This window comes from Camelus ferus, chromosome 3 (assembly GCF_009834535.1).
Source record: "Camelus ferus isolate YT-003-E chromosome 3, BCGSAC_Cfer_1.0, whole genome shotgun sequence".
NCBI lineage: Eukaryota > Metazoa > Chordata > Mammalia > Artiodactyla > Camelidae > Camelus > Camelus ferus.
Window position 1 is genome coordinate 105,404,996 of NC_045698.1, and position 27,675 is coordinate 105,432,670.

Here is a 27,675-nt window from a genome sequence, read left to right on the forward strand (position 1 = left end):
TTAGAGCCAGACCATGGAGCAGCAGAGAGCTACTGAAGTCTCACAGCAGGGAATAGAAGGATCACAAGCTCTGTTTCAGGAAGTTTATAAACTGGAAGCATGTCCAGGATGAATGGGTGTGGCTGGAAGCAGGTGGGAGAGGGGTTTGGATTTGGAAAGATGTTTCTGGAGGCTGTGGAAATAGCCCAGGTACTAGGTAGTACAGTCTGAGTCGGGGAGTCGGGAAGGAGAGGAGGGAACTACTGGGAGGGAGACTCCGCTAACCAGATGAAGAAATCTGGGTCAAGAGCTGGGGGAAAATAGAAAAAAAGCCAGGCAAGCACATTGTCTGAATCCTGGGAAATGAATTTAAAATGTCAACAATTATCTGAGCTGCGTTCTACCTTTTAAGATTGTTCAGATACTGCCCACAAACACTAATACACAGTTGGTCTCGACTCTGTATGCAGCTAAAGATGTTTTTAGGTCACTTGATGAAAGGTTGTCTTTGGATTAGAGACAGCATGTCCCAGTAGAGCTTCCAGAAGTGAGTCGGGATGTGTTTGTCTTCTCAGAACCTGCTGACATGACTGATCATGGGGATGATGAGCCATCCTCCAGTACAGGGAGTCCGAACAGGGAAGGTCGGGTCTCTGAGGACAAATCCTTGCTTCATCAAAAGCTGGCAGTCAGGGAACTCATCGACACCGAGGTCTCCTACTTGCACATGCTCCAGCTCTGTGCCTCAGACATCAGGAGCCACCTGCAGCAGGTACGAGGGTGGGGCCACACTTAGCCTGTCTTTATAGGGGCAAACGTAGGTCCCAGCTTCTGAGACCTCACATCTGTTCCTGGAGCAGGCTTGGAGGGGAAAGTGTGGTGGATGTGAAGTCACCTGGATGTAAGCCCCAGTACTTCCACTTACTGGCCCAGCAACCTTCAGCAAGGCCTTAAACACCCTAGCACCTTTGTATATTCACCTGTTGAATGTAGGGAGGAATAATCACCTCAGAGAATTAAGTGAGCTAATGGGTAAAATAGCCATTTATTAGGTTTAGAACAGATTACTTTAAGCGACCTACATTCTAATTGTCTCATTTGGAGGATGGTAAAAATGGAGAAGTTATCACTATGATGGGTTTCTATTTTAATGTTCTTTTTTTTTTTTTTTTTTGCATCTTTTTCTTTCCTGATTTCAGAAATAACACAGGCTTTCTCTCTAAATGTTCAAGGATCCCCTAGAATGTAAGCTCCATAAGGGGAGAAACTGTTTAGTTCAATATATCCCAGTTCTTCATACATAAGTAATAGACTTCAATTAGTCTTTGTTGAGTAAATGAAATAATCAGGTAGGTAATGTGGAAGATGAAAGTCTTCTTGTATTTCACCCTCCAGAAATTAGGATTTTTCTCTGCAGGCATTAAACAAACATAGTTTGTTACTTACTTTAATAAAAATAAGAGCTTACTCTGGATGTTTTTCTAAGTTAGATTTTCCCACTTGATTGTGCCTCCAGGACATCTGTCTATCCATGAACATATATAGATGTCCTGCATCCTTTTAAACAGTGGTATGGCTTAATTCATAGGGGCTGGAGTTCAGAGTGTTTCTCAAGGTAATGATGGTAGATGCCAAGTATGTTAAAGCTGGAAAGAAGTCCAGCTTCCCACCCTTATATGACAGATGGTGAAAATGAGAGAATGAAAATTACAGTTGGCAGCAGATCTAGGATAAAACCCCAGTTCAGCTTTCCTTTTATGCTGAGCGCTCCATCTCGTCCTCTCTTCTTGTAGAGTAATGAAAATAACTAATTTATAACATTACAAACTCCTTGCAGACATTCCACTGGGACATTCTTGCCAAGAATGATGAGACCCTGATGATGCGAATGTTCTAGACTACCATCAAAGCCTGCAAAAAAAAAAGTCACTCTTCCCACCTCCCAAGTGACTTCCTGTGGCTGTTTTGTTCCTTCCAGCTGCCACAGGGAGATCTGGATGTCCTGTTCTCAAACATTGATGATATCATCAAGGTGAACAGCAGATTGCTTCATGATCTGCAGGAAACAGCCTCCAGGGAAGAGGAACAAGTGCAGCTGATTGGTAAGCAAAAGATCAGGAAGCTGTTAGCCTGAGGTTCCTGTGGAATTGTTTTCAGCATGTGGTCACTGCTGTACTGTCTCCAGAGTTCCAGGGAAATGCAGCTTAATTAATCTGTCTTGGGAATCCCTGAAACATTGCATGTTAGAGCTGGCAAGACCCTCAAATAATATCCAGTCCAACCCCATCGCTTTACAGATGGACTGAGGCCCAGAGACAAGAAGGGACATCCTCATGGACACATAATTGGTTAGTGGCATGGCTGAGTCTATAGTATGGACTCTTTCACATGCATGCATTGAACAATTATCTACTGAGCACCTGCAGTGTGCCAGTCACTGCTGTGTGCCTGGTCACAGCATCAACAAGAGAATTTGATCTTCTGTTCTTATGGATTAACAAATTAGTGAGAAAGACAGATGATACACAGATAAACAGAAGAATTTTCAGTAGTAATTTATAATTTGAAGACTAACAGTTGTACTAACTTTTGAGATAAGAGAAGGCCTCCTGAGGAGGTGACATTTGAACTGAGACCTAAATGTTAGGAATGAGCCATCAGTGAGAAGATCTGGAAAGAGAGTAGAGAGAATAGCTGTGCAAAGGTCCTGAGGCAGGGATGAGCCTGGGATATTCGAAGGACGGGCAGAAAGAACGCTGATGTGTCTCCAGGGGGATTAGTGAGGGGAGAGTGTTTGGAGATGAGATAGAAGAGGCAGAGAAGGAACAGATTGTGCAGGGCCTTCTAGGCCATGGTAAAGAATGTGGATTTTATTCTAAATGTGATGACAAGTTGTTGGACAACTTTGAGCAGGGAAGTGATATGGTCAAATTTGTTTTTCAAAGATCTCTTTGGCTGGGGTGGATGATGGATTGTGAGGGGGTGGCAAGGGCAGAAGTAGGGAGACTAGCTGGGGGATTTAATATCACATAGGTGAGAAATGAAGGTAGATTCCTGATGCTGAAATGGTTAGGATGACCAGAGTATAAAAAAGGAGGGATGAGTGGGTGTAAACCTCTTCCCTATCTTCTGCAATCTCTTCCCATCTGCTGTTCTGGGGCTACTTAACAAAATGTGCAGGGTCAGGGGTTTTCAAATGGAGTCAGGGGACAAGGAGAATGGTGTCAGGCAGAGAAGAGGACAAGGTGAGGGCACTCAGTCCCGTGGCCACCCAAGTCCCTCTGGCCTTCACACCCCCAATCTTCTACCCTTTCTTAGACATGAATGGTGTTGATGGGGATAAAGAGTAACAAATATGCAAACAAATTTTTTGAAAAAGCCCTCTTTCTGAGTGTTCACTGAATGACCAGCACTGTTCTGATATATATGTATTAACTCATTTAATCCTCACAACAGTCTGGAAAGGTAGATGCTGTCATCTCATTTTATAGTTGAGGAAACTGAGGCACAAAGAGAGGAAGTAACCTGCTCAAGGTCATCCAGCTAGTGGCAGAGCCAGGATATGCATTGGGGCAGGAGGCCTCTGGAGCCCATGCCTTCCAACTGCTGCACTGAACAGCTCCCTTGCAGTAGAGTGGGATTAAAGCCTGTGTATAGTGTGCTTATTATTCCCTTGAAAATATGATTCTTTTTTAAAACAGCAATGTGAATGAGGTGCTGTTTCCTATAAATGATAGATGAACACAGACACAAAAAAGAACAAGAGTTTTTTAAAGTATTTGGGTAGATAAGCTTCAGGCTGCAGACACTCTAAGGGTCTGGGGACTCTGAAGTCAGGCTCTTCTGTTGCTGTAGGTTTGAGATTTGACCTGATTCCTGTTAGGGTTCCTCGCTTGTCCATTTCTGCCTTCCTGCTTGACCTGCTAGGAGTCAAGATGCCACTCTGTCCCCCAAGCATACCTGGTGGCATCTCCATTCCCTGCCTTCACTGCTTCACTGCTTCTCTGGTACAGTTTCCAGGTAAAATGTAGGATGGCCAATTAAATTTGAATTTCAGAAAAACAGTAATGTGTTAGTAATTCCCATGTAACATTTGAGACATATTTATACTGAAACATACTTTATTATTTATCTGAAGCTCAAATTTAACTGAGCATCTTGTATTTTCCCTCACTAATTTGGCAAACCTATTCCCTGGCATTTACAGAGTCTATAGAAAGTAGCCTCCTCATCCTTTACTCCTCATTGTTAGCCAAGAAGAGGCGCAAAGAATCCACTTGGCTTTTCTTCTCCTAGGTGCAACTATGTGCTGGATCAAGGCTTTAGGATCCAGGCTGCTTCCTACCAGCTCTCTCTGTTCCCTGCCCAGCCCCCAGGCCCTGCTGTAAAGGTCCTTTTCCCAGTCCCACAGCCACAGCACTTTAAAAGATTTTTGGACCTTAGGCATAACTGTTTTTAACAGTTTTCCCCTCCCAAGTGAGGCAGGTTCCCTGTCCTTATGAATGACTCCCAGTGCAACTCAGATATTCGCAGGAGTTCCCACATAGGGTCCTGTTACTGGAAGTCATCATGCTCTAGTGCAGTGGTTGTCCAAGAGAAATACAATGTGAAGGAGGAACATTATAGCTCAAGTGGTAGAGTGCATGCTTAGCATGCTTGAGGTCCTGGCTTCAGTCCTCAGTACCTCCAATAAAAATAAATAAATAAATAGACCTAATTACCTCCCCACCCCCCAAAAAAACCCCACAAATAACCCAACCAACCAACCAACCAAAAAAAACAAAAACAGATAAAGAAAAACAAATATAATGACAGTCACAAATTTAATTTAAAAATTTTGAGTAGCTACATTAAAAAAATTAAAGCAGGTGAAATTAATTTTAATGATGTATCTTACCTAACCCAATATATCCAAAATAATATTTCAACATTTAATCAATGTAAAACTCATTCATGGTACATTTTACTTATTATTATTATTTTTTTGTGTGAAACCTTTGCAATCCCAGTGTCTTTTAAGCTGACAGCACATCTCAGTTGGGATTCTTCATATTTCAAGCGCCCAATAGCCACATGTGGCTGTGGCTTGCAGGTCTAGTGTTTTAGAGCAGGGACTGTGGAGTCTGACTGTGAAGGTTCTGCCACCCATAGCTCCTTCATGTCTCTGAGCCTCAGTTTCATGCCTTCTGTGTGAAAATAGTACCCATCTCTGTGCCAGCCATGACTGTGGGTACTTAACATGTAGTAGCCCTTTTCATTCTTCTGACACTGCTATTTGTTGATTATTATTATTATTATTATTATAACTATTGTAGTCCCCATTTTACTAAAGAAAAATCTGAGACTCAGGGAGTTTAAGTAACTTTCCTAAGGTCACACAACTTAACCAGGTAGTAAGGATTTGAACCCAGCTCTTTCAGACTCTAGAGCCTTAGCTCTTGACCATCCTGCCTCCATTTCTTATTTCTCCCGGGCTAGAGATAGAGTGTCCTTTTGATACTGGGAGTAACTTCTTTGCTGCTGTGACTTCTTTACAGTCTGTGACTAGAAAGACAAGAGGAGAGGAAATAAGTCCTTGGTGCCTGTAGCATTCCTACCTCTCTGACAGCTCTGCTCTAGTTTGCCTTCCTCCACCCTTCAGTTACTAAAACGCCCTTGCCTCTGGCCATACTGGTATGATAGGTTTCTTTGACATTAGACACATTCCTGCAGAATCACCCTCAAGGAGAATGTGGTTTGAGGGCTACGCCCAAACTCTCTCTTAGTGAGATCATCTCTGCAGCTGACTGATCTCCCTGTCACACACCTTCTCCTTTGCTGTGGGTTTAAGGTGATCTTTCCTGGCCACAGTCTCCCTCAGTTTCAGGGCTCTCCTGAGGGAATTCTTTCTGAGAATTGGCTGGACCAGCACTGGGGAAGGGGTTTGATCCTGGGGTGATAGTCTTGCTGTGGGAGTCTTTGCTGAGAGCTGGACCATGCTGGTCTAGGTGCCATCTGATGTGTCCCATGGAGGGCCTGGTGCATTTCAGAGGTACAACCCACAGCAGTTGGGTCACCTGGGCTTCCTATGGTCTGTGGCTCACTTGCCCTTTTGTGATTAATAAGTTCTCTTCACCATCACCACTTCCCCCTAGAGGGATAACCAAATGCTCTTGCCTGAATATTTGTAGTAGCCTTCTAACAGCTATTCCTGTTAACACTTTGGACCCCTGGTTTAATCTCAACATAGTATAGACCTAATAGACTGACTTTATTTATTTATTTATTTATTTATTTATTTAAATATTTTTTATTGATTTATAATCATTTTACAATGTTGCGTCAAATTCCAGTGTAGAGCACAATTTTTCAGTTAGACATGAACATATATATATTCATTGTCACATTTTTTTCTCTGTGAGCTACCATAAGATCTTGTGTATATTTCCCTGTGCTTTACAGTATAATCTTGTTTATCTATTCTACAATTTTAAAATCCAGTCTATCCCTTCCCACCCTCCACCCCCTTGGCAACCGCAAGTTTGTATTCTATGTCTATGAGTCTATTTCTGTTTTGTGTTTATCCTTTTTTTTTGTTTTTGTTTTTTAGATTCCACATATGAGCGATCTCATATGGTATTTTTCTTTCTCTTTCTGGCTTACTTCACTTAGAATGACATTCTCCAGGAGCATCCATGTTGCTGCAAATGGCGTTATGTTGTCCGTTTTTATGGCTGAATAGTATTCCATTGTAGAAATATACCACATCTTCTTTATCCAGTCATATGCTGATGGACATTTAGGGTGTTTCCATATCTTGGCTATTGTAAATAGTGCTTCTATGAACATTGGGGTGCATGTGTCATTTTGGAGTAGGGTTCCTTCTGGATATAAGCCCAGGAGCGGGATTCCTGGGTCATAGGGTAAGTCTATTCCTAGTCTTTTGAGGAATCTCCATACTGTTTTCCACAGTGGCTGCACCAAACTACATTCCCACCAGCAGTGTAGGAGGATTCCCCTTTCTCCACAGCCTCTCCAGCATTTGTCATTTGTGGATTTTTAAATAGACTTTATTTTTTAGAGCACTTTTAGATTTGCAGAACAGCTAAGCAGAAAGTACAGAGCGCTCCTAGTACTCTCTCCCCCACCCACAGAGTTTCCCCTGTTACTAACACCTTGCATTAGTGTGGTACATTTATTATGATTGATGAATGAATATTAATGTATTATTATTGACTAAAGCCCATAGCATACAGTGGGGTTAACTCTGTGTGTTGCTCAGTTCTGTGGGTTTAGACTGATGTATAATGTCATGTATCTCTTGGTACAGTATCATACATATAGTTTCTCTTCTCCAGAAATCCTCTGTGCTCTGCATTATATTCTGACTTCTGTATGTACTACAGCATGCTCACAACCGAAAGTTTAGTTTCCATTTGTCACCGTGCAGTTGACCCCCTTTACCCATTTTGTGCTCCCCTCAACCCCCTTTACCTTCTACACTTATTAATTGGAATTCTTCTATAAGCAAGAACTGTCCCTTCTCCCCCTTTCATTTCTTTATTCAAATGTTTATTTATCTAAGTATAAATTCTTGGATATTTTCTTTATTCTATGAGTCAGAATCCAGTACTATAATTTTCTTGCTCAAATTTTACCAACTCTGTCCATCAGGAACTCCTTCAATTTGGCTCCTGTGTCCTTTCAATATGTCTCTAACAATTTGTGAGCACTTTCTTACTTTCTGATACCACAGGATGTTCCAGGCTTATCGTATATTCTCCCTTTCCCAGCCTTGGAAGTGGCCATTTCTCCTAGTAGCCCTTGTTCCTGTCTTTGGAGAGCAATATTTAGACACCAAGTTCTAGGATCTAGATATGCTCATTGCTCCGGGAGTGTCTTTGCTTCTAGGCCCTCTCTGCTGATAGAGGTAGGAAATATATGCACATATACCAACACACACATATACACATCTACATCTTTTTCTATCCATCTGTATTTAGCTATTTAAAGTATTTAAAACCATGAGTTCATACTCTATACCAATTCCAGCCCAGCATCTCAGGGTTCATTCTAATCTTCCCCCTTTTCTTATTTGTTAACATATTTCTGTGACAGGGAGAAACATTATCTGTAGTATATTTACTTATTTGTTCAAAGTTAGTCCTCACATAAAGTGGTTTCAGAATTACTAACCTGCATCCCTGTGAAAAACAGTTACTTATGTGGATTTCTTCCTACACAGTTAATTCATTTGTATAGAGTGAAGTTCATTCCGTATTGTTGGTATATTCCATTTGGGGTTCCCCCTCCACATCCTGCTTGGTCTTAATTATATATTTATTTTAGAAGTATGTGAAACATTACCATGGTTCCAAGGGTCAGAGCTATACAGAAAGGTATATTGAGCAAAGCATTGCTCCCCTCTCATCTCTGCTGCCTCATCCCATTCCCTACTCTTTCCACCTCCTCCAACAAATAACCGGTTTCATAAGGTTCTGATTTTAAAATTAGGACCACTTCTTAAATTTGCATGTCATTCATGTGCAGGGGCCATGCTAACCTTCTCCATATTGTTCTAACTTTAGTGTAAGTGCTTTTGAAATTGTACATAGGAGCGATCCTTTTAAAACAGAAACCAGATCATGTCACCCTGCTTAAAGCCCTCCAGTTGCTTCCTGCCACCGTTAGAATAAAATCTGAACACCTTATACCTATGTATACCTCTGCCTTATTTACTTACTTCAAGGCCCTACAAGATCTGGCTTTAGTTTCCAGAAGTTTATTTTCTCTGCTTTGTGCTCTTGCTCATTCTGCTCCAGCCACACCTGCCTCGTGCCACCTACATGTCAAGTGCCCACCTGCCTTCAGGCCCTTGCATTTGTTCTTCCCTAGGCCTCGTGCTGCTTTTCCACTAAACATTCCCAGGGCTAGGTCTTCTTGGTCTCTGATAAACATTCACATCTTTATGGAAGCCTTCCCTAGATAAATCTACCACTCTCTAGCTCTTTATATGGCTTTGTTTAGATTTATGGTACTCATCCCTACCTGGCATATGTATTTATTTATTGTCTGTCTCCCCACTAGAATATAAACCCCATGAGGCAGGTTCATTACTTTGTTTACAGAACTTAGAAGAGTTCCTGGCACATAGTCAATAAATAAATTGTTGGTAAATTTTTGGTGAATAAAGTTTGTCAGATGCTTTGTCTGCATTATTTGATTAATCCTCATAAAAACACTTGGAGGTGAGTACTGCTTTTATTCTAATCTATAGATGAGAAAATGGAAGGTTGGAGGGATCACATACTTGCCCTAGGTTATACCAGTGGGAAAGGGTTGGCTGGAGATCTGGCCCTACTTCTCTCTGACCCCAAAGCCCACACTTGTGAGTACCCGAGCTGTGCTATAGGGTCTTTGTAAACAGGGGGTTTGGAGTTACACTTGCCGTCCACGGTAATTGTAAAAATATAACATGAGTGTGTTTTGTAAGCTGTGAAGCACCGTACAAATATGAGAATTATCAAATATTATTGCTGAAATTATAGCTACCATTTATTAAGTACACACAGTACACCAGTCTAAGCTCTACACCATTCTGTCACTTAATCCTTACAGCAGATTTTGAAAGTGAGATGAAGAAATGGAAACTCAGGAATATGAAGGGACTCACCCAAGGTGACAGTGCTGCTAAGCCTGGCATTCTCACTCCAGAACTGGTGCGCTTAGCTGTGTCACTTACAGCTGTGTCTCTGTCCCAAGCAAGGGGACATACAGACATGCCTTTGAAAACTTGTTTCTTTTTCACTGTCAGGTAACTTATTCCTGGAATTCCAACAGGACCTGGAGCAAGTCTATAAGGTCTACTGTGCCAACTATGAACAGGCCTTGCTGCTGGTGGAGACCTACCGGAAGGAGCCGGAGCTGCAGCAGGAGATCCAGAGTGTCATTGAGGCGGTGCTGTGAGTAGAATGACCCCCATGCACCGCAAAGTCAGGGGCCTTAAAGGTCTCACCCCTGCTTGGTGCTGGTCACACTGCTTCAGGAGTGTCCCAGTCAGGCTAGGTTAGGCTATGCTGTAGAGACAAACAACTCCCATCTCTCAGTGGCTTCGAACAACAAGGTCTGTACTTTTATGCTCCGTTGTGGGTTATCTTGGGGCTCTTCTGTACGTTATCCTCACTCTGAGACCCAAGCTAACAGCAATTACTGTCTGGAATATTGCCAGTAATTGTGACAAAGGAGAAGAGGGGGTCTAACACTGGTAATTACATGCTCTAGACCAGAAATGATAGCCATTGTATCTCATAATTCATGGGCCAGAACTAATCACATGGCTTCATCCAGCTAAGGCAAGGGCTTGCTATCCTGCCATATCTCTCAAGGTGGAAAAGCAGAAACATTTGGTGAACAGCGCTCATAACTACCATAGGAAGTGCAGGGAGATGGTGGGAACTGTGTGCTGTAAGCAGCAGTGCCAGGAAGCAGGTTTGTATCACCTGAGGAGGCCTCTCTATAGATGGCTGAAGTCTCATTCCAAGGAAAAGGGTCAGAACTGCCCTGGGGGGGGGCCTCTCAGTTCAGAGCTGGGACCAGTGGCAGAAGCTCCAAGTAGATACACGTAGAGAAAAAAATTTTTTTAATTAAAAGTTTGAACAGCTACATGGTTCAAAAGCTTTAAAACATACTGAATTTATACAGTTACAAAAAAATCTTCTCAACTCTGTCTTTTCTTATACCCAATTATGCCTATGTAAGCAAATACAAACTCATACCTTATTTTCCTACCTTTTTAATGGAAGTTTGTTTTAGTTTTTACTTACAATGTATCTTGGAGGTCTTTCTATTTCAATACATACATGTATGATTCTTTAAACAGCTGCATGGTTTTCTACCATGTGGCTATTCCACAGTTCATTTAACTGATCTCTATTAATGGACTTTGGTTTGTTTCTATTCTTTTGATAGTATAGATAGTGCTACAGTGATTATTCATGAACATATGTTATTTCACTCAGGTGCAAGTATTTCTGTAAGGTAGATTTCCAGAGGTAGAGTTGCTTACTCAATGGAAGTATGTACTGATAAGTTTTGTAATACTGCAAAATTTCCCTCGGTCGAGGCTATACCAATTGACACTCCCATGAGCAATGTACGAGGGTGTCTGTTTCTCCATAGCCGCACCAGCAGAGTGTGTTATTAAATTATAGGATATTTCTCACCAAGATAGGTGGAAAATTGCATGTTAGTATGGTTTCATTTCGCATTTATCTTATGTTGATAAGTTGATCATCTTTTTGTATATCTAAGAGTCATTTATATTTCCTTGCCTGTATATTATTCTGCTTCTTTTCTGTTTTAGAAAAGCTTATATCTTCCTAGGACAAGCTCACCAAATGGAAATAAATGAAGGCTATTTTCTAGAAATCAGAATAATGTGGGAGGAACAAAAGTTTTTATTATTATTTTATCTTACTTAGACTTTTCCTTTATACCCAAGAGAAAGACAGTGGAGATTTAGGTCTTTGAAGTTGACATTATCTCATATATTCTTTTTTTTTTTAATATGTATTTTTATTGAAGTACAGTCAATTTACAATGTGTGTCAATTTCTGGTGTACAGCATAATGCTTCAGTCATACATGGACATACATATATTCATTTTCATATCCTTTTCAACCATAAGTTACTACAAGATATTGAATATAGTTCTTTGTGCTATACAGTATGAACTTGTTGTTTTGTCTGTTTTATATATATTAGTATCTGCAAATCTTGAACTCCCAATTTATCCCTTCCCTCCCCTGCACCATCTCGTATATTCTTATAATCTCATAGCTTCCTGCTCCTTGTCCTTCTTCTCTCCCTTATCTTATCCTTAGCCCCCTGAAGCCTCCTTTTCAAGTATCTAGCCCTTCCCTGCCTCCAAAAAAACCTACACTCATATTCTCCTTTGATTCTTTTGATCCCATCATGGATCTTACAAATTTAGGCTTTTGCAAGTGTCACTAAATACATTTCTTCAGCTGTGAGGCAGATAACAGAAATGAGGGAAGCAAGATGCCAGATGTAGTACAAAAGGGAGTAGTGGAGACTGTGGTAAACCAGAGCCAGCAGACCCTGTATAGAGTGCAGTTGCAGCCCAGCCTCAGCTGAGTGTTGCTGTGTTGCATAGCTTTTGCTGTAACGAACATAGTGGTTTAACATATAAAACACCCCCAAAATATGTTTAAAGCAAACATTTCTTTAGGTCACACTTTTGCATGTTAGCAGTTTAGCTAGGCTCAGTAAATGATTCTTCTGTTCCTGTCTGAAAACCCTCACGTGTCTGTGATCAGCGAGGGGTCAGCTTTGCTGATGTTGGCTGGGTGCTCTTACGTATCTGGACGCACGGGCTGACTCAGCTTTGTCTTTTGAGGTCTTGGCTAGGAATTGGCATGCTGTGCCAGACTCAAGTGATGGAGAAGGAGACCCCACTTCTTGATGTGAGAAGCTCCAAAGTCATATTCAAAGGATATAGATACAGATAGTAAAATAACCATTTTTTGTAAACCATCTGTCTCAGTTGCCATGCAGAAATGTGATTCCACTGTGGCCAGATCCTCTGATCTTTCAAGAGAAACCAGAAACTTTGATGTAAGTCTCCCAAGTGTTAAATGTTGGTATGTAGTTCAGACATGTAGAAACACTGTGCGGGGGCCCTGGTTGGCACAGAGGCTGCTATTTGTTACATCTTCTGCACTCTGGTCTTCCCAGCCAGGTGAATCCAAGCTTTTCTCATGGACTTTGGTGCCAGGCTGCCTGGCAGTGGATTAGGCTCTGCCCCTATTCACCTGGGAAGAGTCATTTTGTGTCTCAGAGCCTAGTTTCCCTACATGTAGAGTGGGAGTAATAATAGCAGCTCATGGAGACATAAACTCACTGCATGCAAGTGATACTCAATAAAGCCCAGCCACTATAGTTATCTTGGCTAGGCAAGGATTATGCTTCTCTAATATCACACTGTGATTTTCAGCGCTGTTGGTCCCATTTTTACTACAAACATTAGACACATTTATTATCCTGAGATATATTCTGGAAAGAAGATACATATCTTCTACCTGTATACGTGACTGAAGCAAACCAGTATAATAGCTTAACCAAAATGTAAAGGAGAAATAAAAGGAAAATAATTTCTAATAAAGAAATATATATTTCAGTGTACAAATGCTTGGGCACCTCTACACTGGAAGATACAATGAAACAATCAGATGCTTGCATCTACTTATAATAAATAATTTTGGATTTAAGTAAAGAAAAGTCAAAAGCCATTCTGTACAGGAAGTACAGAAAAAGTAAAGAACAGAGAATATGTGTACCTTGGAATAAGAACGAGCAGTGATATGAAACTTGACTTCCTTGTGTATGATAAGAGAAAGAAAGAACATAATTAAAGTAGGGATAACATTACATACTTGGGAGGCAGAGGAAATAAGGAAGTATGATGCTCTTGCAAATGATCTGGGTCTTATTTGCAAAAGGTGGTGTCATAGTAATTCCAAGGGTAATGATATGAGACTGCATGGAGTCCAAGTGTCACAAAAATTCTTAAGTTGCAGCCCATTTCAAGGCATTCATTCAGTCCCTGAACGTTGAGAGGGACATATGAGACAAAGAACAATTCCGCATAGTGTAGAACTGTCCTTGCAGGATATCCTGCAGCCCTGGTCCCTGCCCACTAAATGCCTACAGCACCCTGGAGCCTACAAGTTTTCAGTATGTCCTCAATGATCCTTTGATCTAATATTGTAGCAGGAATGACATTCTTTCTGTCATCTAAATTTTATTCTGTGTATTTATGGACAGACAGGAAATAGACTTCCCATGGGAAAGTGTAGTTGTTGGATAGATGGATGGATGGATAGATAGATAGATAGAATGGATGAATGGATGGATGGATGCATTTTTAAGGGGCTCCTACTATACATGCTGTTCTAGAACTTGCTTTTTCACTTAACCATGGCCATAAATATCTTTTCATGACAGTATGAATTGTTCTACCGTGTTCTTTTTAATGGCTGCATAGAGTTCCTTTCCAGGGCAGCTCATAGTCTGTGGTTTACTTGACCACTCCCCTATTAATGGATATTTGGGTTGTTTCCAAAATTGTATCATAAATAGAGTTGCTGAATAACTTCTACCTTTATCTTTGCTCACTTGAGTTGATATTTCTGTGGGTAGATTTTTATAGTATGATTGATAGAATAAAGAGTTTGTACATTTCACAAATTGTCAAACTTCTCTTCAAAAAGATCCCACCAACTGATACTCCCACCAGGAGAATGTAAGAGGGCTGGTTTCCCCATACTCACCCAGCTCTGGCTATTATCCTTCAATTTTTGTTGTCTACCTGAAAGGCTACATAAAGAGTTTTTTCCAAATTACCTTGGAAAGGCTGTAAATGTAAGAGACTGCCGTAATTAGGCAATGACTCCTTGGTATTTTTGGAGAAGAGATGTGATCATCTCCTTGAAGGCCCCACTCCTCTCTGATTTGTGAGGTGACAGCTGTCCCCGTGCGTAAGCCCAGAGGACAGAGTTCTGCAAATTCTGGTGACTGTTTCCACCTAACTTGCCCACACTAGGAAACTCTGAATGAGAGCAGATGGTCAGCGCAGGTGTGTCCTGACAGGTAATCCCACCATGCACCCCCATCCCCTGCAGCTAATGAGGGGGCTCCCACCTGCTGTTTCTAGCCTCATGGCTGATCTTCCCTGGACATTTGGTCTGGAGATTTTTCCGTAGGAAGAAAAACAAGAGGCAAGAATACCGTGGAGAGGAGGCCAGATAATGATTGTAAACAGCATTTCTGAGTCTTCACGGAGGAGGCATGCTTAGACATGGAGGTTTGAAACCCTCGTGGGTTTCTCAGAAAGTGGGTCTGAGGGCTACTGGTCATAATCAAGGAAAAACTGTTGAAATCTCTTCCCAGATGCCATTGACTTGGGCATTCTTTCTGCAAATTCCAGACATTGTTAAAAAGGGGACTGGAAATAGTTATCCTTGTATCAAATGGTACATCTGGAAGGGACCGTGACACTATTAGTTCCTTTGTTTTGTTTTACATTTTCCTTTTTTAAATAAAAATGTTCAAGCCTATAGAAAAATAGAATAATGTAATGAATACTCACATACCCACCACCTGAAGTTAATAAGTATTAGTGTTTGCTGTTTGCCTCATCTAATCTTATGTTAAACAATTTAAAGGAAATTCCAGATATTACAGCTTTTTACCCTTAAATACCGTAAGTGCATCTTTAAACATTAAGTTCCTGTGATCTTAAAAGCTTTTCTTTTATAAAGCAACAGAACCATTTTATTAAATGAAATATCATGTGGATGTCCAACATACACAGTTGTGCTTGGAACATACATATCCAAGTGGAGATCTCACATAGACAGTTGACTGTGTGAGTCTGGAGCTCTGGAAAGAAGCTGAAAGTAGAGATCTGGGTTTGGGATGTGTTTAAAGCCATAGGACTAAATGAGATCAGTAAGAGAGTGAGTGGAGAGAGAGGGAGACGGGGAGGCCCTGGGGCACTCTGGCATTGGAGAGAAGTGAGCAGAGGAGGCCAAGAGAGTGTCCTGTGGAGTGAGACAAAGAGCATCGCTGGGACCAAAAAAGAACGTGTTTGAGAAAGAGGGAGCAGTCAGCTTTGAATGCTGTTGAGAGACCAAGTAATCTGATGGAAGGGAACTGACCATTGGATTTAGTACAGATGGGGAACCAAGGCCCAGAAAGGGGTAAAGTGAGAACTAGCAGCACCACCTAACATCTAGACCTCACACATTACAAATAAGGAAACCGAGGACCACAGAAGGAGGGTGTCTTGCCTCAGATCACACAGTGAGTTAAATGGCAGAGCTGGGACTAGAGGCTGGGCCCCCCGGAGCCCCCAAGGGTGAACTTTGCCTACCTAACACTAGCCTTCTCCCTCAGGCCGCAAGCTGGATCCTCAGGCCTCAGTTTTTTGCTGGTAATCCCTTTTCAGAGGATTACCAAATACCCATTGCTGCTGCAGAAAATTCTGGAGAACACACTTCCTGATGCCAGTGCCTATGCTGTCCTTCAGAGGGCTACCTCTGCCCTCCAGGACGTGATCACCAACATCAATGAGTACAAGAGGCGCAAAGAAGTGGGTAAGGACTTGGGTCACTTAGGGGATGGGTACGTGAGTAAAAATGCTTCTAGTTACAAAAAACTCATCTACAACTGGCTTCACCAGTAAAGGAAATATAGCAGCTCATGTAACCCACAAATCTACAGGTAAGATGGGCTTTAGGTAGGGTTTGATCAGGGTGCTGGTTTCATTTCCTTGTAATTCTCTTGTCGCTGCATTTACTCTGTGTCACCTTCCTCTTCAGGTTAGCTTCCCTCATAGTAGTAAATGGCTATTGCTATTCTAAGACTCACATCTGCACACCACACCTTCCAGGATAAAATGGGACCATTTTCCTCCTAGCTGTAATACTTAAATTGGAGCTTTACTTTGATAGGACTCATGTGGGTCATGTGCTCACCCTGAACCAATTGCCATGGCTAGAGGAATGCCTTGGGTTATGTGCCCTTCTTTGAACCAATCTCTGTGTCCAGGGGATGGGATTATATGAATTGGCTTATGCTGTCAGCACCCACCCCTTGAACTAAAGTGGTATCAGTCTTATCCAAACCACATGGCTGTGCAGGTTGTTAAAACAGAAAGGTCTGGAAATTGCGGTAGTGTCCTAAGTAGAAGAAAAGCTCAACTGCACAATGAGACAGTATAGTAATGATAATTTAGTTAATGTTTACTGAGGGTAACTATGGCACATTTTTTCGTTCATTATCTTGTTTGATCCTAACAATAGCTCTGAGGTTGGCACTATTAGCCCCATTTCACAGTTGGGTAAAATGAGAGTTTAAGTCATTTGCTCTGGGTCACAGAGCCGGTAAAAGGCCAGAGCCAGGTTTCAAACTCAGGTGTGGGGTCAGATGACAGATCCGTTGAAGGCCCTGAGCCATAAGTGGGAAAGCATGGTTCCATCCTGACCTGGAACTGAGGGACTTTAGGCAAATCACCTCTCACTTGACTTCTTCTTTAGAAAGCACATTCACATCTTTATTTTATGTGATCCTCCCAGCGATCCTGTGAGGTGGCAAGCCTCACTGACAAATGAGGAAACTGAGGCTCAAGAAGTCAGGAAGCTCTTCAGCCAGGGCTCTCACCTCAGAGTGAGGGCTCTGAGCCCAGTGCTTTTCTTCTGTGACTCGCCATTCTAATAGGTGCGACCCTGACATTTGGGAAGAAGGCCCAAGCAGGTGCCTAGCTGGGTATGTCAGGGGCCCTTGCTTTCCTGGGTTGGCTCTGGTCCATGTGCCTTCCTTCTCCTCTGTTGATACAGCCTCCAAGTACACCAAGGTGGAGCAGCTGAGCCTCCGGGAGCGACTGGCGCGCATCAACACACACACCCTCTCCAAGAAGACCACCCGGCTGAGCCAGCTGCTGAAGCAGGAGGCAGGGCTTGTATCCAAGGTGAGCACAGGTGGGAGGAAGGGTACCGTCCCAGCCATCCCAAGGGACAAGACTGTGCAGTGGTGGGGCAGGGGTCTTAGACTCCCTTCAGAGATGAGGAAACGGAGGCTGAGGGAGTGAACTTCCCAGCATTGCGTAGCCAGGAAGAGGCAGGGTTGGCACCCCTACTTAATTCTGAAGAGACAGGGTAGGGCTTTCTCCACTGCATCTTGTGTTGCTCTTTCTCTGGGGCCTCTTTATATAGATCAGGGAGCTGATATCTGAGTCTGGGCAAGAAACCAGCCTTGAACAGCTTCTAGTAGCGGCTCAGGTTGACTGTGTACTTACTCTGAACCAGGCATTAATTGATCCACATAGTGAAGTAGGTATTCATATTATCCTCATGTTGCAGAGGAGGAAACATGCTCAGAAAAGGTAAAACCCTTGCCTAAGTTCACACAGCCAGGAAGTAAGTGAACCAGGACTCATAGTCTCATGTGTCTGATTCCATAGTCTGAATGCAGCATCACTAAGCTGCACTCACTGCTTCTAATCATCCCACTCGGTTTTGGGTCTAGAGGAACTGCCTCTGAAGGATGGGTCTGTGGAAAGGTGGTCCCCATTGAGGATTTGCGACAGGGGTATGGGGTGTACACTGCCCCCATGTGGATGTTCTCAGCCTTCACAAGCATAACTTCATTCTCAGACAGAAGACAAGGAATTTGATGACTTAGAAGAGAGGTTCCACTGGGTGTCGCTCTGTGTGACTGAGCTGAAGAACAACGTGGCTGCTTACCTAGATAACCTGGAGGTGAGGATCTTATGGTTAATAATGGGTGGGGCAGGGCTGAGCTTCCCGGGCAGGAGGCATGCAGGGCCCATTGAACAAACTAGTAAAGGCACCAGCTGCAGAAACCTAAAGGAAGACCATCCAGTTGCTTGCCTCAGGCCAGAAGAGGGGCCACAGGCAAGCACCCCTCAGCTTACAGGTCATCTGACTGGGGCAGCTTCTGAGCCCGTTGAGTTCTCAGAGGGTGAGGTTCCCACTGGGCAGGGTCAAAATTCACTGGAATCAGAGCCCTCTGGAGGGATGCTCTTAGACCAGGGTGACAAACTTGGGTGCTCAAAGGGACCAGGCAGGTAATATTATTGAGTAAAGTGTGCAAGTATACAAAACTTAACGTCTGTTTATGAGACTTTTTTGGTAGAGTTCAATATATGGTAATATTTGGAGTTTGAATGACCAAATGAACGAATGAATGAGTAAAATCTAAGGAGGCAGCTCTTCCTTGGCTCAGGGGAGTTGTTGCTGTGTGGGAATGTGAACCCACTGCAGCCAGTCCTTCTGATTTTAAGGAAAAAAGAAAACTAACAATTTTAGGTGAAATCTCATGATGTGACCACGTGAGCAATTAATTAAATAAAAATTTAAATGTTATGCAGGCCTAAGAAAATATATTTCTGCAAGCCAAATTCAGCCCACAGAGACACTAGTTTGCATTTCCATCCAGCACATCTCTTGCCTTACGCCAAAATTCCCCCTTCATTCTTGTCAGCATTGCTGACTCATTCCAACCACTTAATCCCTCTTACGTGGTTTTGTTCTCAGTCACATCCATTTGCGCAAAGCAGCTCAGTCAGGCGATAGAAGGCTCTTTGGGTAATAGGATTTGGGGTGGTGTTATTGGAAGTATGTGAAAGGAGGGAGATCATAGTTACGTGGCCTCTGTGTGAGGCACATCCCTTGCTTGTTCCGGCTCATCCTGGACCCCCCGAGTGGAAAGATCTGAACAGCACAGTGAGCCAGAAGGGGAAGACCCTCAGAGAAAGAATGGAGGGGCCTTGAGAGAGAGAGAGAAACCAGAGGCCCATGAGAGAAACATCTGGCTTTGCAGAGGAAAACAGATATTTGGAAGCATTAAGGCTGCGCTTCCTTAAATGCAGGATTTACACGACAGGTACAGTGTTGACATGGAATCCCATAGTGAGCAAATGACTCTCTGTTTTAATCCTTAGAGTCCAGGAAAAGCCTCTTTGGCTGGCATGTCTATAACAATCAGGTTGAGCAAGTCTTGGGCTGGGAGCCTGTAGCAGGCTATGATGCCCAGTCAGAGCTTAATAACATTGTTTTTATAGCAATTATTCTTACATGCTTATTTATGACAATTATTACTGGTTTTCCCTTTATGGGAGTATCATAAGATTTTTTTTTAAAATGCATTGATTTAAATAGGAATGCTTAGTTGATTTAAGAAAAAGTATTAATAGAACACATGGAATATGGATGTGGCAAAAAATCACCAAGGGGGTATGCAGATGTATGAAGTTGGGAGAGCATTGGAATAGAGAGAAAGATGTTGGCTCAGTCTAAGGGAGAACTTTCTGATCAGCCAAGTTGTGCAAGGTTAGAATCGATTGTGCAGATGCATAGTGGAGGTATGCAGGCAGCCTGGGCAACCTCTCCTGGGCTGTGGTGGAGGGGGATTCAGGTGTGAGATGGCCACGACGGGCTGTGATTGGCTGTCTCGTTTGACTCCATCCAGGCTTTCCTCCGCTTCCGGCCTCAGGAATATGATTTGGACATTCCTGGGGCCCCCGTGGTGCAGTACCGTTACCTGGCAAGAGACCTGCAGCTCCAGGCCTTCCCCGAGTTTGTGAGTGGAACTTCTCCTTCCTTTGTTAGGCAGGTGGCCAAGCCCGTATGAATAATATTTAGAAGTCAGGCTCTTTCCATGATTGTCACATCCTTAACGGCTCTGGGCAGTCAGCAGGGCAGAGATTATTATTAGTGTGTTTTACTGATAAAAATAGCCCCAACTAACATTTATTGAGCCTTGCTATTGGCCAGGCACTGTGTTAAACTCTTTACATTCTTTACCTCATTTAATCCTCACAATCCAGCTTACAGGGGATGTACTGTTAGTAGCCCCATTCTGCAGATGAGAGCTTGAGACTCAGAGGGGGCGACCTTCCTAGATTTTCAGATGGTCAGTAGGAAGCTGGGATCTGAGCCACAAGGACTGTGCTTTTGACCACCACTCCGTAAAAATCTTTCTCAAGGTTTGTGCCCAGTAACCATATTAAGAAGTGACACTTCTGTAAGCTTGTTACATACATTGGCCCCATTTTTCAGATGGGCATGTCGAGGCCCAGAAAGGTTAGGTAATATGCTAGAGGTCACAGCTGGTCTGTAGGAGTGGGACTGGAACCCAGTCCTGCCTACCTCCAAAGCCCCTTCTCCCTGTGCTGCCCTCTGCCACCTCCTTCCCCTACTCCCAAGGTCACCTCTCCCCACAGAAGCAGCGTCTGGAAGGTCTGGTGTGGCAGCCACTATGCAGCCTGACCAAAACCCTGGCTGGCCCTCAGAACCTGATCAAGAAGCGCCTGGACAAACTACTGGACTTTGAGAGGGTGGAAGAGAAGCTGCTGGAGGTGGGCAGCATGACCTACGAGGAGGAGATGGCCCGGCACACGTACCAGGCCCTCAACTCCCTGCTGGTGGCCGAGCTCCCACAGTTTAACCAGCTGGCCATGCAGTGGCTGGGCCAGATCCTGTGCACATTCGTGACCCTCCAGAGGGACCTTGCAGAGCAAGTGCTACAGAGGGCAGAGGGCACCTTGGCCCAGGTGAGGACTCTGGGACTGGGGCAACTCCGGGGAATAGCCAGGGGAGGCCTCACAGCACCTTCAGCCAGCTGTTTGCGCGGGCTGGAATGGGGTGAGGTTTGGGCCTTTCAAACAGGTGCTTTGCAGGAGGCTATGGGGACCTTCTGGAACTTTCTCCTCCCTGTTCTCCCTCCATTAATGGATAAGACCATGAAAGCAAGGATAGAACTGTGACTCCAGACCTTCCCAGGCTCTGGAACTCAGAAGCAGAGGAGGCTCTGCTTGGAAAATAACACAGCTTGCGGCCAGTCCCCAGAATGTATGAGAGGTTGGTGACAGAGACAGGGTCTCTTCTACACATCAGGAGTAATTGTTTCAAGCTTGTGTTCCTGCCACTGTTACTAATTCTAGTAGCTGCCTCCTTGTGAACATTTACTGTGCTCCGGTAAGTGTATTTACTGAGTACCTTCCATGTATTATCTCACTTAATCCTCACAGTGATCCTACAGAGGAGGTGTTATTGTTATCCTCATTTCAAAAGGAAGCTGAGGCACAGAGAGGTTAAGCAGCTTGTTCAAGGCCACACAGCTAGTAGTGCAATTTGAATCACGGCAGTTCAACTCCAGAGCCTGGGTTCTGAACCGTAATTCCTGTAAGAGGAGCCGTCTGCTGAAAGCATAAATAGGTCACAATGAGGTTTAGACAAACCTCCAAATGCAAACTTGATTTTAGAATTTTGAAGACTGGGGTTAGTATAGGAAAGAGTACTTAGTTAACTGCTTTTAAAACTGTCTCTGATGTTGATACCAGAGCTAAATGGCCTGTGAGTCTCAGCCCTAGAGCAATTTCAGTATTCCTCATACTGCATATTGTCTCCTGTGCTTCCCATTTCCCAGCTCAACTTTCCCCATCCAGTTTGTTTCATGAAAATTCCTCCAAAATTTGCCCCACTGTCACTACCTTTCCAGCCCACATTCCCGCTCTATGACTGTAGCCTCAACTTCCAGCCCAGTGCTTCTGAATGTGACCACAGTCCCTTTGCACAGACTCCTTCCTCGGCCTAGAATGCCCCTCCCTGTCACCCCCATGCCTTTCATACTGCCTGGCATAAGGTAGGACCTCCACAAATATGCGACAGATGAACGAGTCTCTCCATGAAGCTCTCAGAATCCCTCCTCCCCTGATGGGGAGAACCCATCTCACCATCCTCTGTTCCAGCAACATTTATCAGAGCCTTCCTCCTGCTGGGATGTTGGATGAAGCTGTTTCCCTTCTTAGAGGAGAGCCAGAACTATGGGCTTTTCTTCCTTTTGGCCCTCACAGCATTTAGTACAGAGTTCTGTCTCAGACACTCTTTTTGAATGAAGCCTGAACCACCTGCACTTCTCTTTCCTGAAGGCAGAGGGTAAATCTGATTAGATGATCTTTTCATTCTCCTCCTACCTTCTAGTGCTCTCTGCAGGGTGGCCAGACCTCCTTGTATATTGACTGAGATGTGCAGGGCCGGGGAGTGTTCTAGGATGCAGTAACAGGGAGGTAACTTTATAAGAACAGAAAGAGGGCATTTTTTGGTTGGTCCTATATACAGAATGTTAGGGCCTGTCAATGACTGATGCCAGCTTCCTTGTCAGTGTTCCCTCGCCCATTCAGCTGGACCAGTCCTGTGGAGCCTGAGAAAGGCCAACATAGTAGAAGTTAATCTGTCTGCATCCTGTGGATGGGGGAAAGGCGCTAAGTCAGAACCAAGAGCTGTGATTTTGCTGACAATCAGAGAGGACATGTCTCTGTTGGCTCTAGGGCCTTCCTTACTCCAAGGCTGTCTGATGGGAACACAGGAGACGCCTAACAGAGCCAAGGTCTCAGGATGGAGCATCACTCAGAACTCCTCAGGTTCCAGACCAGCTTAGACATAAAGAGGAACATATTGACTTGCATAACTGGAAGGCCTAGGAGGGTGTCAAGTCAGGCCTGGTTGAATTCAGTACAAACAGTGTTTTCGGGGCACTGACTTTCACTCCATCTCCCAGCTGTTTCCCTCTCCAGGTTAGCTTTATTGTCAAGGAGGCCTTTTCTGCATGGTGGGAGAAGGCGGCTCCCAACAGCTCCAAGTGTGTACCATTACATCTCAGAATCTAAAGGAAGAGTCACCCTCTTGTTCTCAGCTTTCATGCACTAAATCTCATAGGAGGATTCCAACTGGCCTTGCTTGGGTCCATTGTCCAGTCCCTGACCAATCACAGTGGATAGGAGAGGGGATGCCCTGACGGCCAGTCCTGTGGCCAGAGCACCAGGAGGGGCAATACCACTGGACCCCCATAGAGGGACACTTTCTTAAAGGAAAGTGGGGCAGTAGCCAGTCTGAAACAACAGATGATCAAATAACATCCTAACACATCTGGGGCTAGAGTGTGGCTGTCAGCATCTCCCTGTCCCCTCTCTCCTCTCACCCAAGGAAAGCTCTGATGACATTGTCTGTCCCCACACAGCTGCCCCACCACCACATGGCTGAGCCAGCCTTCAGGAAGCTGGTGGAGGATGCACTGGGCCAGGCTGGTCACCAGCTTCGTTCCTTTCAAGAGAACTTCGAGAAGGTGCTGCCACCTCCTACCACACAAGTGAGTGTCCCTCACCTGCCAGTGGGGGTAAGGTTAACACCCTATTTCCTTTCCCTTTTCTTTTCCCAGTGTTCCCTGTTACTCCGGGAACATGTTGCCTTTCCCTCTGTCCTTTCTCTGTGAGCTGGGGGTGGGGTTCAGGTGGCAATCACACACACACACACACACACACACGCACGCACGCACACACGCACGCATGCGCTCTTCAAGGCCAGTAAGCATAAGAGCAGAACAGAAGGTTTAGGTCAAGAATAAGAAATTTTAATATTAAGTAAAAGCAGACATGATAATGGATGAGTGCCATTAACATCCTGAAACCTGGAACTTCTTCAAATTTTTCTTCAAAATGTACCTTGTTTTCTCATCACCTTCTCATAGAACCTGCACTCAGAATGAATAAAAAGTCATATAAGTGTTCTTTTTGCTATGGAATTTTTAATTGCAAAAGACAGTATTTTAGCTGTGTTACGGTTTACAAAACTTTGGCCGTCCAAAGGCTTTTTTTTCAGCAAAGTATTTTTCTCTAAAATTGCGGTCCACTTGAAGAATATATAGATTATCATGTATATTTTTTAAAGTAACTGAAGTAGATGAAGGGAGAAGGAGTTCCCAGAGTATGATGAAAACTCAGTTTGAGAAAACTGAACCTGTGTTTTCAGTCACATGTGAGATGTGAAGTGAAGGGTCCGGAGAAAGCTCCAAGAGTCCCCAGAAGGGAGAAGGGGGCCCCAGAGACAGAGACGAACAGAAAAGGAGCCCGGCAGAGCTGGGCAGATACGGGTGGGCTTCGCACCTGAGCTGAGTGCAGAGGACGTCAGAGACCATCAGAGATGTTGTGAGCTCCAAGCGGAGGTGGCGTCCCCCTGGGGCCACCGCTGTCCCCACTTGCTTGCCCATGCTGAGACGCCTCAGCAGAGGACTGACCTGGGCTGCCACGCAGGCCCTGCAGCTTGGGGAGAGGAAGGGTTCAGAAAAGGAAGAACAGAGTGGCCGCTCAGATGAGTCATAGAAACGCTTATCTTTTTCTGCTTAAGACAAAATAGCATTTCTCTTACTGGAAAAGCACTCCATGCCCAAGTGTGGAAAAAGAGAGAAGATGCAGAAAAATAAGAACAAGAAACAAATGGGAACATCACAGTCCCAGTGTGCGTTGCAGATTGATAGGAAAAGAGACCCGCCTCGTTCCCCCCTCCCCTCCCACCCACCGCGGTAACACACACACCTATAAATTCCTGAGTTATTTGGCCAAGGGTGCAGAACCCACAGAGGTGAGGTGACCACCCAGGACAGGAGCAGTCCCAGTGAGATCTTTACAGGCCTCCTCTGGTCCCCCCCAGGGAGTGCTGCTGTTCTCTGCACAGGTAGGGGCAGAGATTTGAGAAAGAAGGCAAGCATTTGCTACTCATGTTAACATCACCATTCTGAAAAAAAAAAAACAAAAAACAAAACAAAAAAAACTACCCTGTCTCTACACTTCCACTGAAGGGCCTGTTTGGGAACCTTGGGTTCTTCTGGTCTTTGATCCTGACTCTGGAACCCATTGGAGGAGGGGTAATGGCAGAGACTGGGCCCAAATGCCCCTGAAAAGCATCTCTGCCTACCTCCCTACACTCACCACCTCCCCACCTGGAAATAACCATATAGAACATGGTGAATATATATACGTCCATAGGTATCTATACAGTGATAGAAAATATGTAATAAATCTATATTCAACATTTTTAGTTTCTTCTTTGTTTTTCAAAAAGGGGACAATCGTCTGAGTCCCTTCTTGTTGATACTTTTGCTGGAAGCAGTGAATGAAAAAACAAAGGCAATGCCAGGAGATTTTTGGATGCGCTGAATGTGCACTGAATCATTCTCCCCAGCTAGGTGGCAATTTCCATCAGGGAAAGACTCTCTCCTCTGTTTCTGCTGTGCCATTCACAAAGCTTACTGTGCCTCGTGCACAGTAGGGTCTCAATAATACCTATGAACTCAAAACCCATGGAATAAAAGACTGCATTCCCTTTGTTCACATGTGTGTGCTGGCTGTTTAAGATGCCAGGTGAGTAAGGCCTGGTGCCCAGATGAAACTCATAGTCTTGCTCATTGGGGTTGAAAGACATGTACAAGGCATTTTTCTGTGGGGCTGCTTAGTTTGATGCCCTGGGCAGAGTTTAGGGCTCAGTCCTGGAGTTCTGTAACTGAGAAATTCAGAAACTGAATTAGAATTTTAGATAACCCCAGAAGTTTAGACCAGAGAGGTATTTTAGAAGTTAAATTAGACATTTCTTTTGAGATGCGTTTGGGTATTAAGAGCATTGTTTTCCATCCAGTCCGGCCATCTGTTAGTGAGGAGACTGTTGCCCCACCGGGGATGGGCTGATCGGCAGCAGAGGTGGGGTTCCTGGCTGTGAGCACGTGGGCCAACGTTGGCACCAGCTTTGACATGCCAGCTCAAACACTCGTGTCTGTCTCTCCCAGCCACTCCTTCCCGGGGCTGAACGCCAAGTGCAGGCTCTCCTGAGCAAGTATGGTCTGGGAAAGCTGTACCAGGTGACAAGCAACATCAGTGGGGCTGGGGCTCTGGACCTGACACTGCCTCGGGGTCACATAGTGGCCCTCCTTCAAAACAAGGACACCAAAGGCAACAGTGGCCGTTGGCTGGTGGACACCGGAGGTAAGTAGGACTTTGTGAGCCCTTCCCCCCCTCAGGGAAAACCTCCCAATGGGAGCCAGTGGGGAGACACAGCACTCTTGTAGGCCAAAGTCTAGCTGAGCAAAGACAGGATGAGAATGAACACAGGTGAACGTGGAGGGCTTGGGGTACAGCTGGCTTAGTGTGGTGCATGAAATGCCAAAAAGAAATTTAGTCTTACGTTGCAACATCTGTCATCGAGCACCTGCTATGTGCTAGGCGCTGTGGAAGGAAGACAAAGACCATACCTTGGGGACCTCATAGATCGTTGGTGTAGACAGAGATATGGGGAAAGAACTTCAGCATCACCTTGAAAGATGGAGATACGCAGAAAAAGGATGTTTGGATCTCTGCTGTGTGGACAGACATCTGATTTCCAGAATGAGGGAGGTGTCATCCTGCCCCCTCTGCACTGGTCACACCCCTGGGTATGCTGCTCAGGGTCCCAGGAGGGAGCAGGTCTGGAGGCAAGGGGTACCATGAACCCAAGAGGAGGTGGCCCAGCAGAGTGTCTTCCACAGAGGGGCATGTGACCCACAAGATGAAGGCTACACAGGATTATTGGGAGGGGGTCTACAGATAGTTTTTCACCCTTCAGACAGTTTATTATAATTCAGTACTTTAATGTGTATTAGAAAAAATATAACTAGTACAGAAACACCTGATTTTATTCACAATTATATTGTACAACACTAGGTTTTAAAAAGTAAGCTTATTAAAAAATTAAGAAGATGATACAAATCTGACAAAAATCATGAAAAACAGTCTCCTGACTCAAGTTGAAAAACAGCTGAATGGGGATGAAAACAAAGCCCCTGGGGTCATGAGGACCTGGTTTGGCTCCCAACTCCAGCATTTTACTGACTACATGATCCTGGAGGAGTTATGGAGCCTCTCTGAGCTCGGTTGGCTTGGCCATAAAATGGAGATAACAATTCTAATCTCGAGAGTTGATGTGAAGACTGGTTAATCAGATGCCTGTTTTGGTACTGAGCAAGCCCTGGAGAAGTGATGGCCATTCACGTTGACAGCAGTTAGAACACTAGTGGAATAGCTCCTACAGGAGACAGAGCTGGGAGCATTTGGAGAAGAGAAGGGCAGTTTCTGCCTCCTGGGAAAGGCTGTCCTGGGGTGAGGAAGCAGCATTGGTCGGAAAGGGGACCCGTGGTGCCAGCACCAGGAAAATAGTTTTCCCACCAGTCTGAGGAAGAACTTTTTATCTCTGCCAGAGCTGTTCAAAATGGAGTGGGCTGCCTCTACAGAGGATGAGCTCCCTGTACTGGGGA

At 44.3% G+C, this 27,675-nt stretch overlaps 1 protein-coding gene, 1 long non-coding RNA gene and 1 other non-coding gene across 7 annotated transcripts in view; 1 reads left to right on the plus strand and 2 right to left on the minus strand.

The window, feature by feature from the left end:
• The window catches only part of ARHGEF37 (Rho guanine nucleotide exchange factor 37), a 65,256-nt gene that overhangs the window by 29,956 nt on the left and 7,625 nt on the right, over nucleotides 1–27,675 (plus strand). For all 5 annotated transcript variants that reach the window (XM_032477083.1, XM_014551695.2, XM_014551698.2 and 2 more), the window contains 10 exons: nucleotides 555–751; nucleotides 1,958–2,081; nucleotides 9,773–9,920; nucleotides 15,937–16,136; nucleotides 17,379–17,509; nucleotides 18,195–18,299; nucleotides 20,032–20,142; nucleotides 20,786–21,115; nucleotides 23,581–23,709; nucleotides 26,176–26,371. In XM_032477083.1, coding sequence (XP_032332974.1) covers nucleotides 566–751; nucleotides 1,958–2,081; nucleotides 9,773–9,920; nucleotides 15,937–16,136; nucleotides 17,379–17,509; nucleotides 18,195–18,299; nucleotides 20,032–20,142; nucleotides 20,786–21,115; nucleotides 23,581–23,709; nucleotides 26,176–26,371 — 1,660 coding nt within the window. In that variant the 5' untranslated portion in view covers nucleotides 555–565. The remainder of the gene's footprint in view (nucleotides 1–554; nucleotides 752–1,957; nucleotides 2,082–9,772; nucleotides 9,921–15,936; nucleotides 16,137–17,378; nucleotides 17,510–18,194; nucleotides 18,300–20,031; nucleotides 20,143–20,785; nucleotides 21,116–23,580; nucleotides 23,710–26,175; nucleotides 26,372–27,675) is intronic.
• On the minus strand, nucleotides 8,464–8,569 carry LOC116662908. Its single transcript, XR_004318991.1, has one exon. It is a non-coding gene; the product is annotated as a U6 spliceosomal RNA (small nuclear RNA).
• LOC116662774 lies at nucleotides 8,756–26,951 on the minus strand. The gene is made up of 3 exons (XR_004318822.1): nucleotides 26,868–26,951; nucleotides 16,575–16,580; nucleotides 8,756–8,765 (listed from the first exon to the last, which is right to left on the minus strand). It is a non-coding gene; the product is annotated as an uncharacterized LOC116662774 (long non-coding RNA).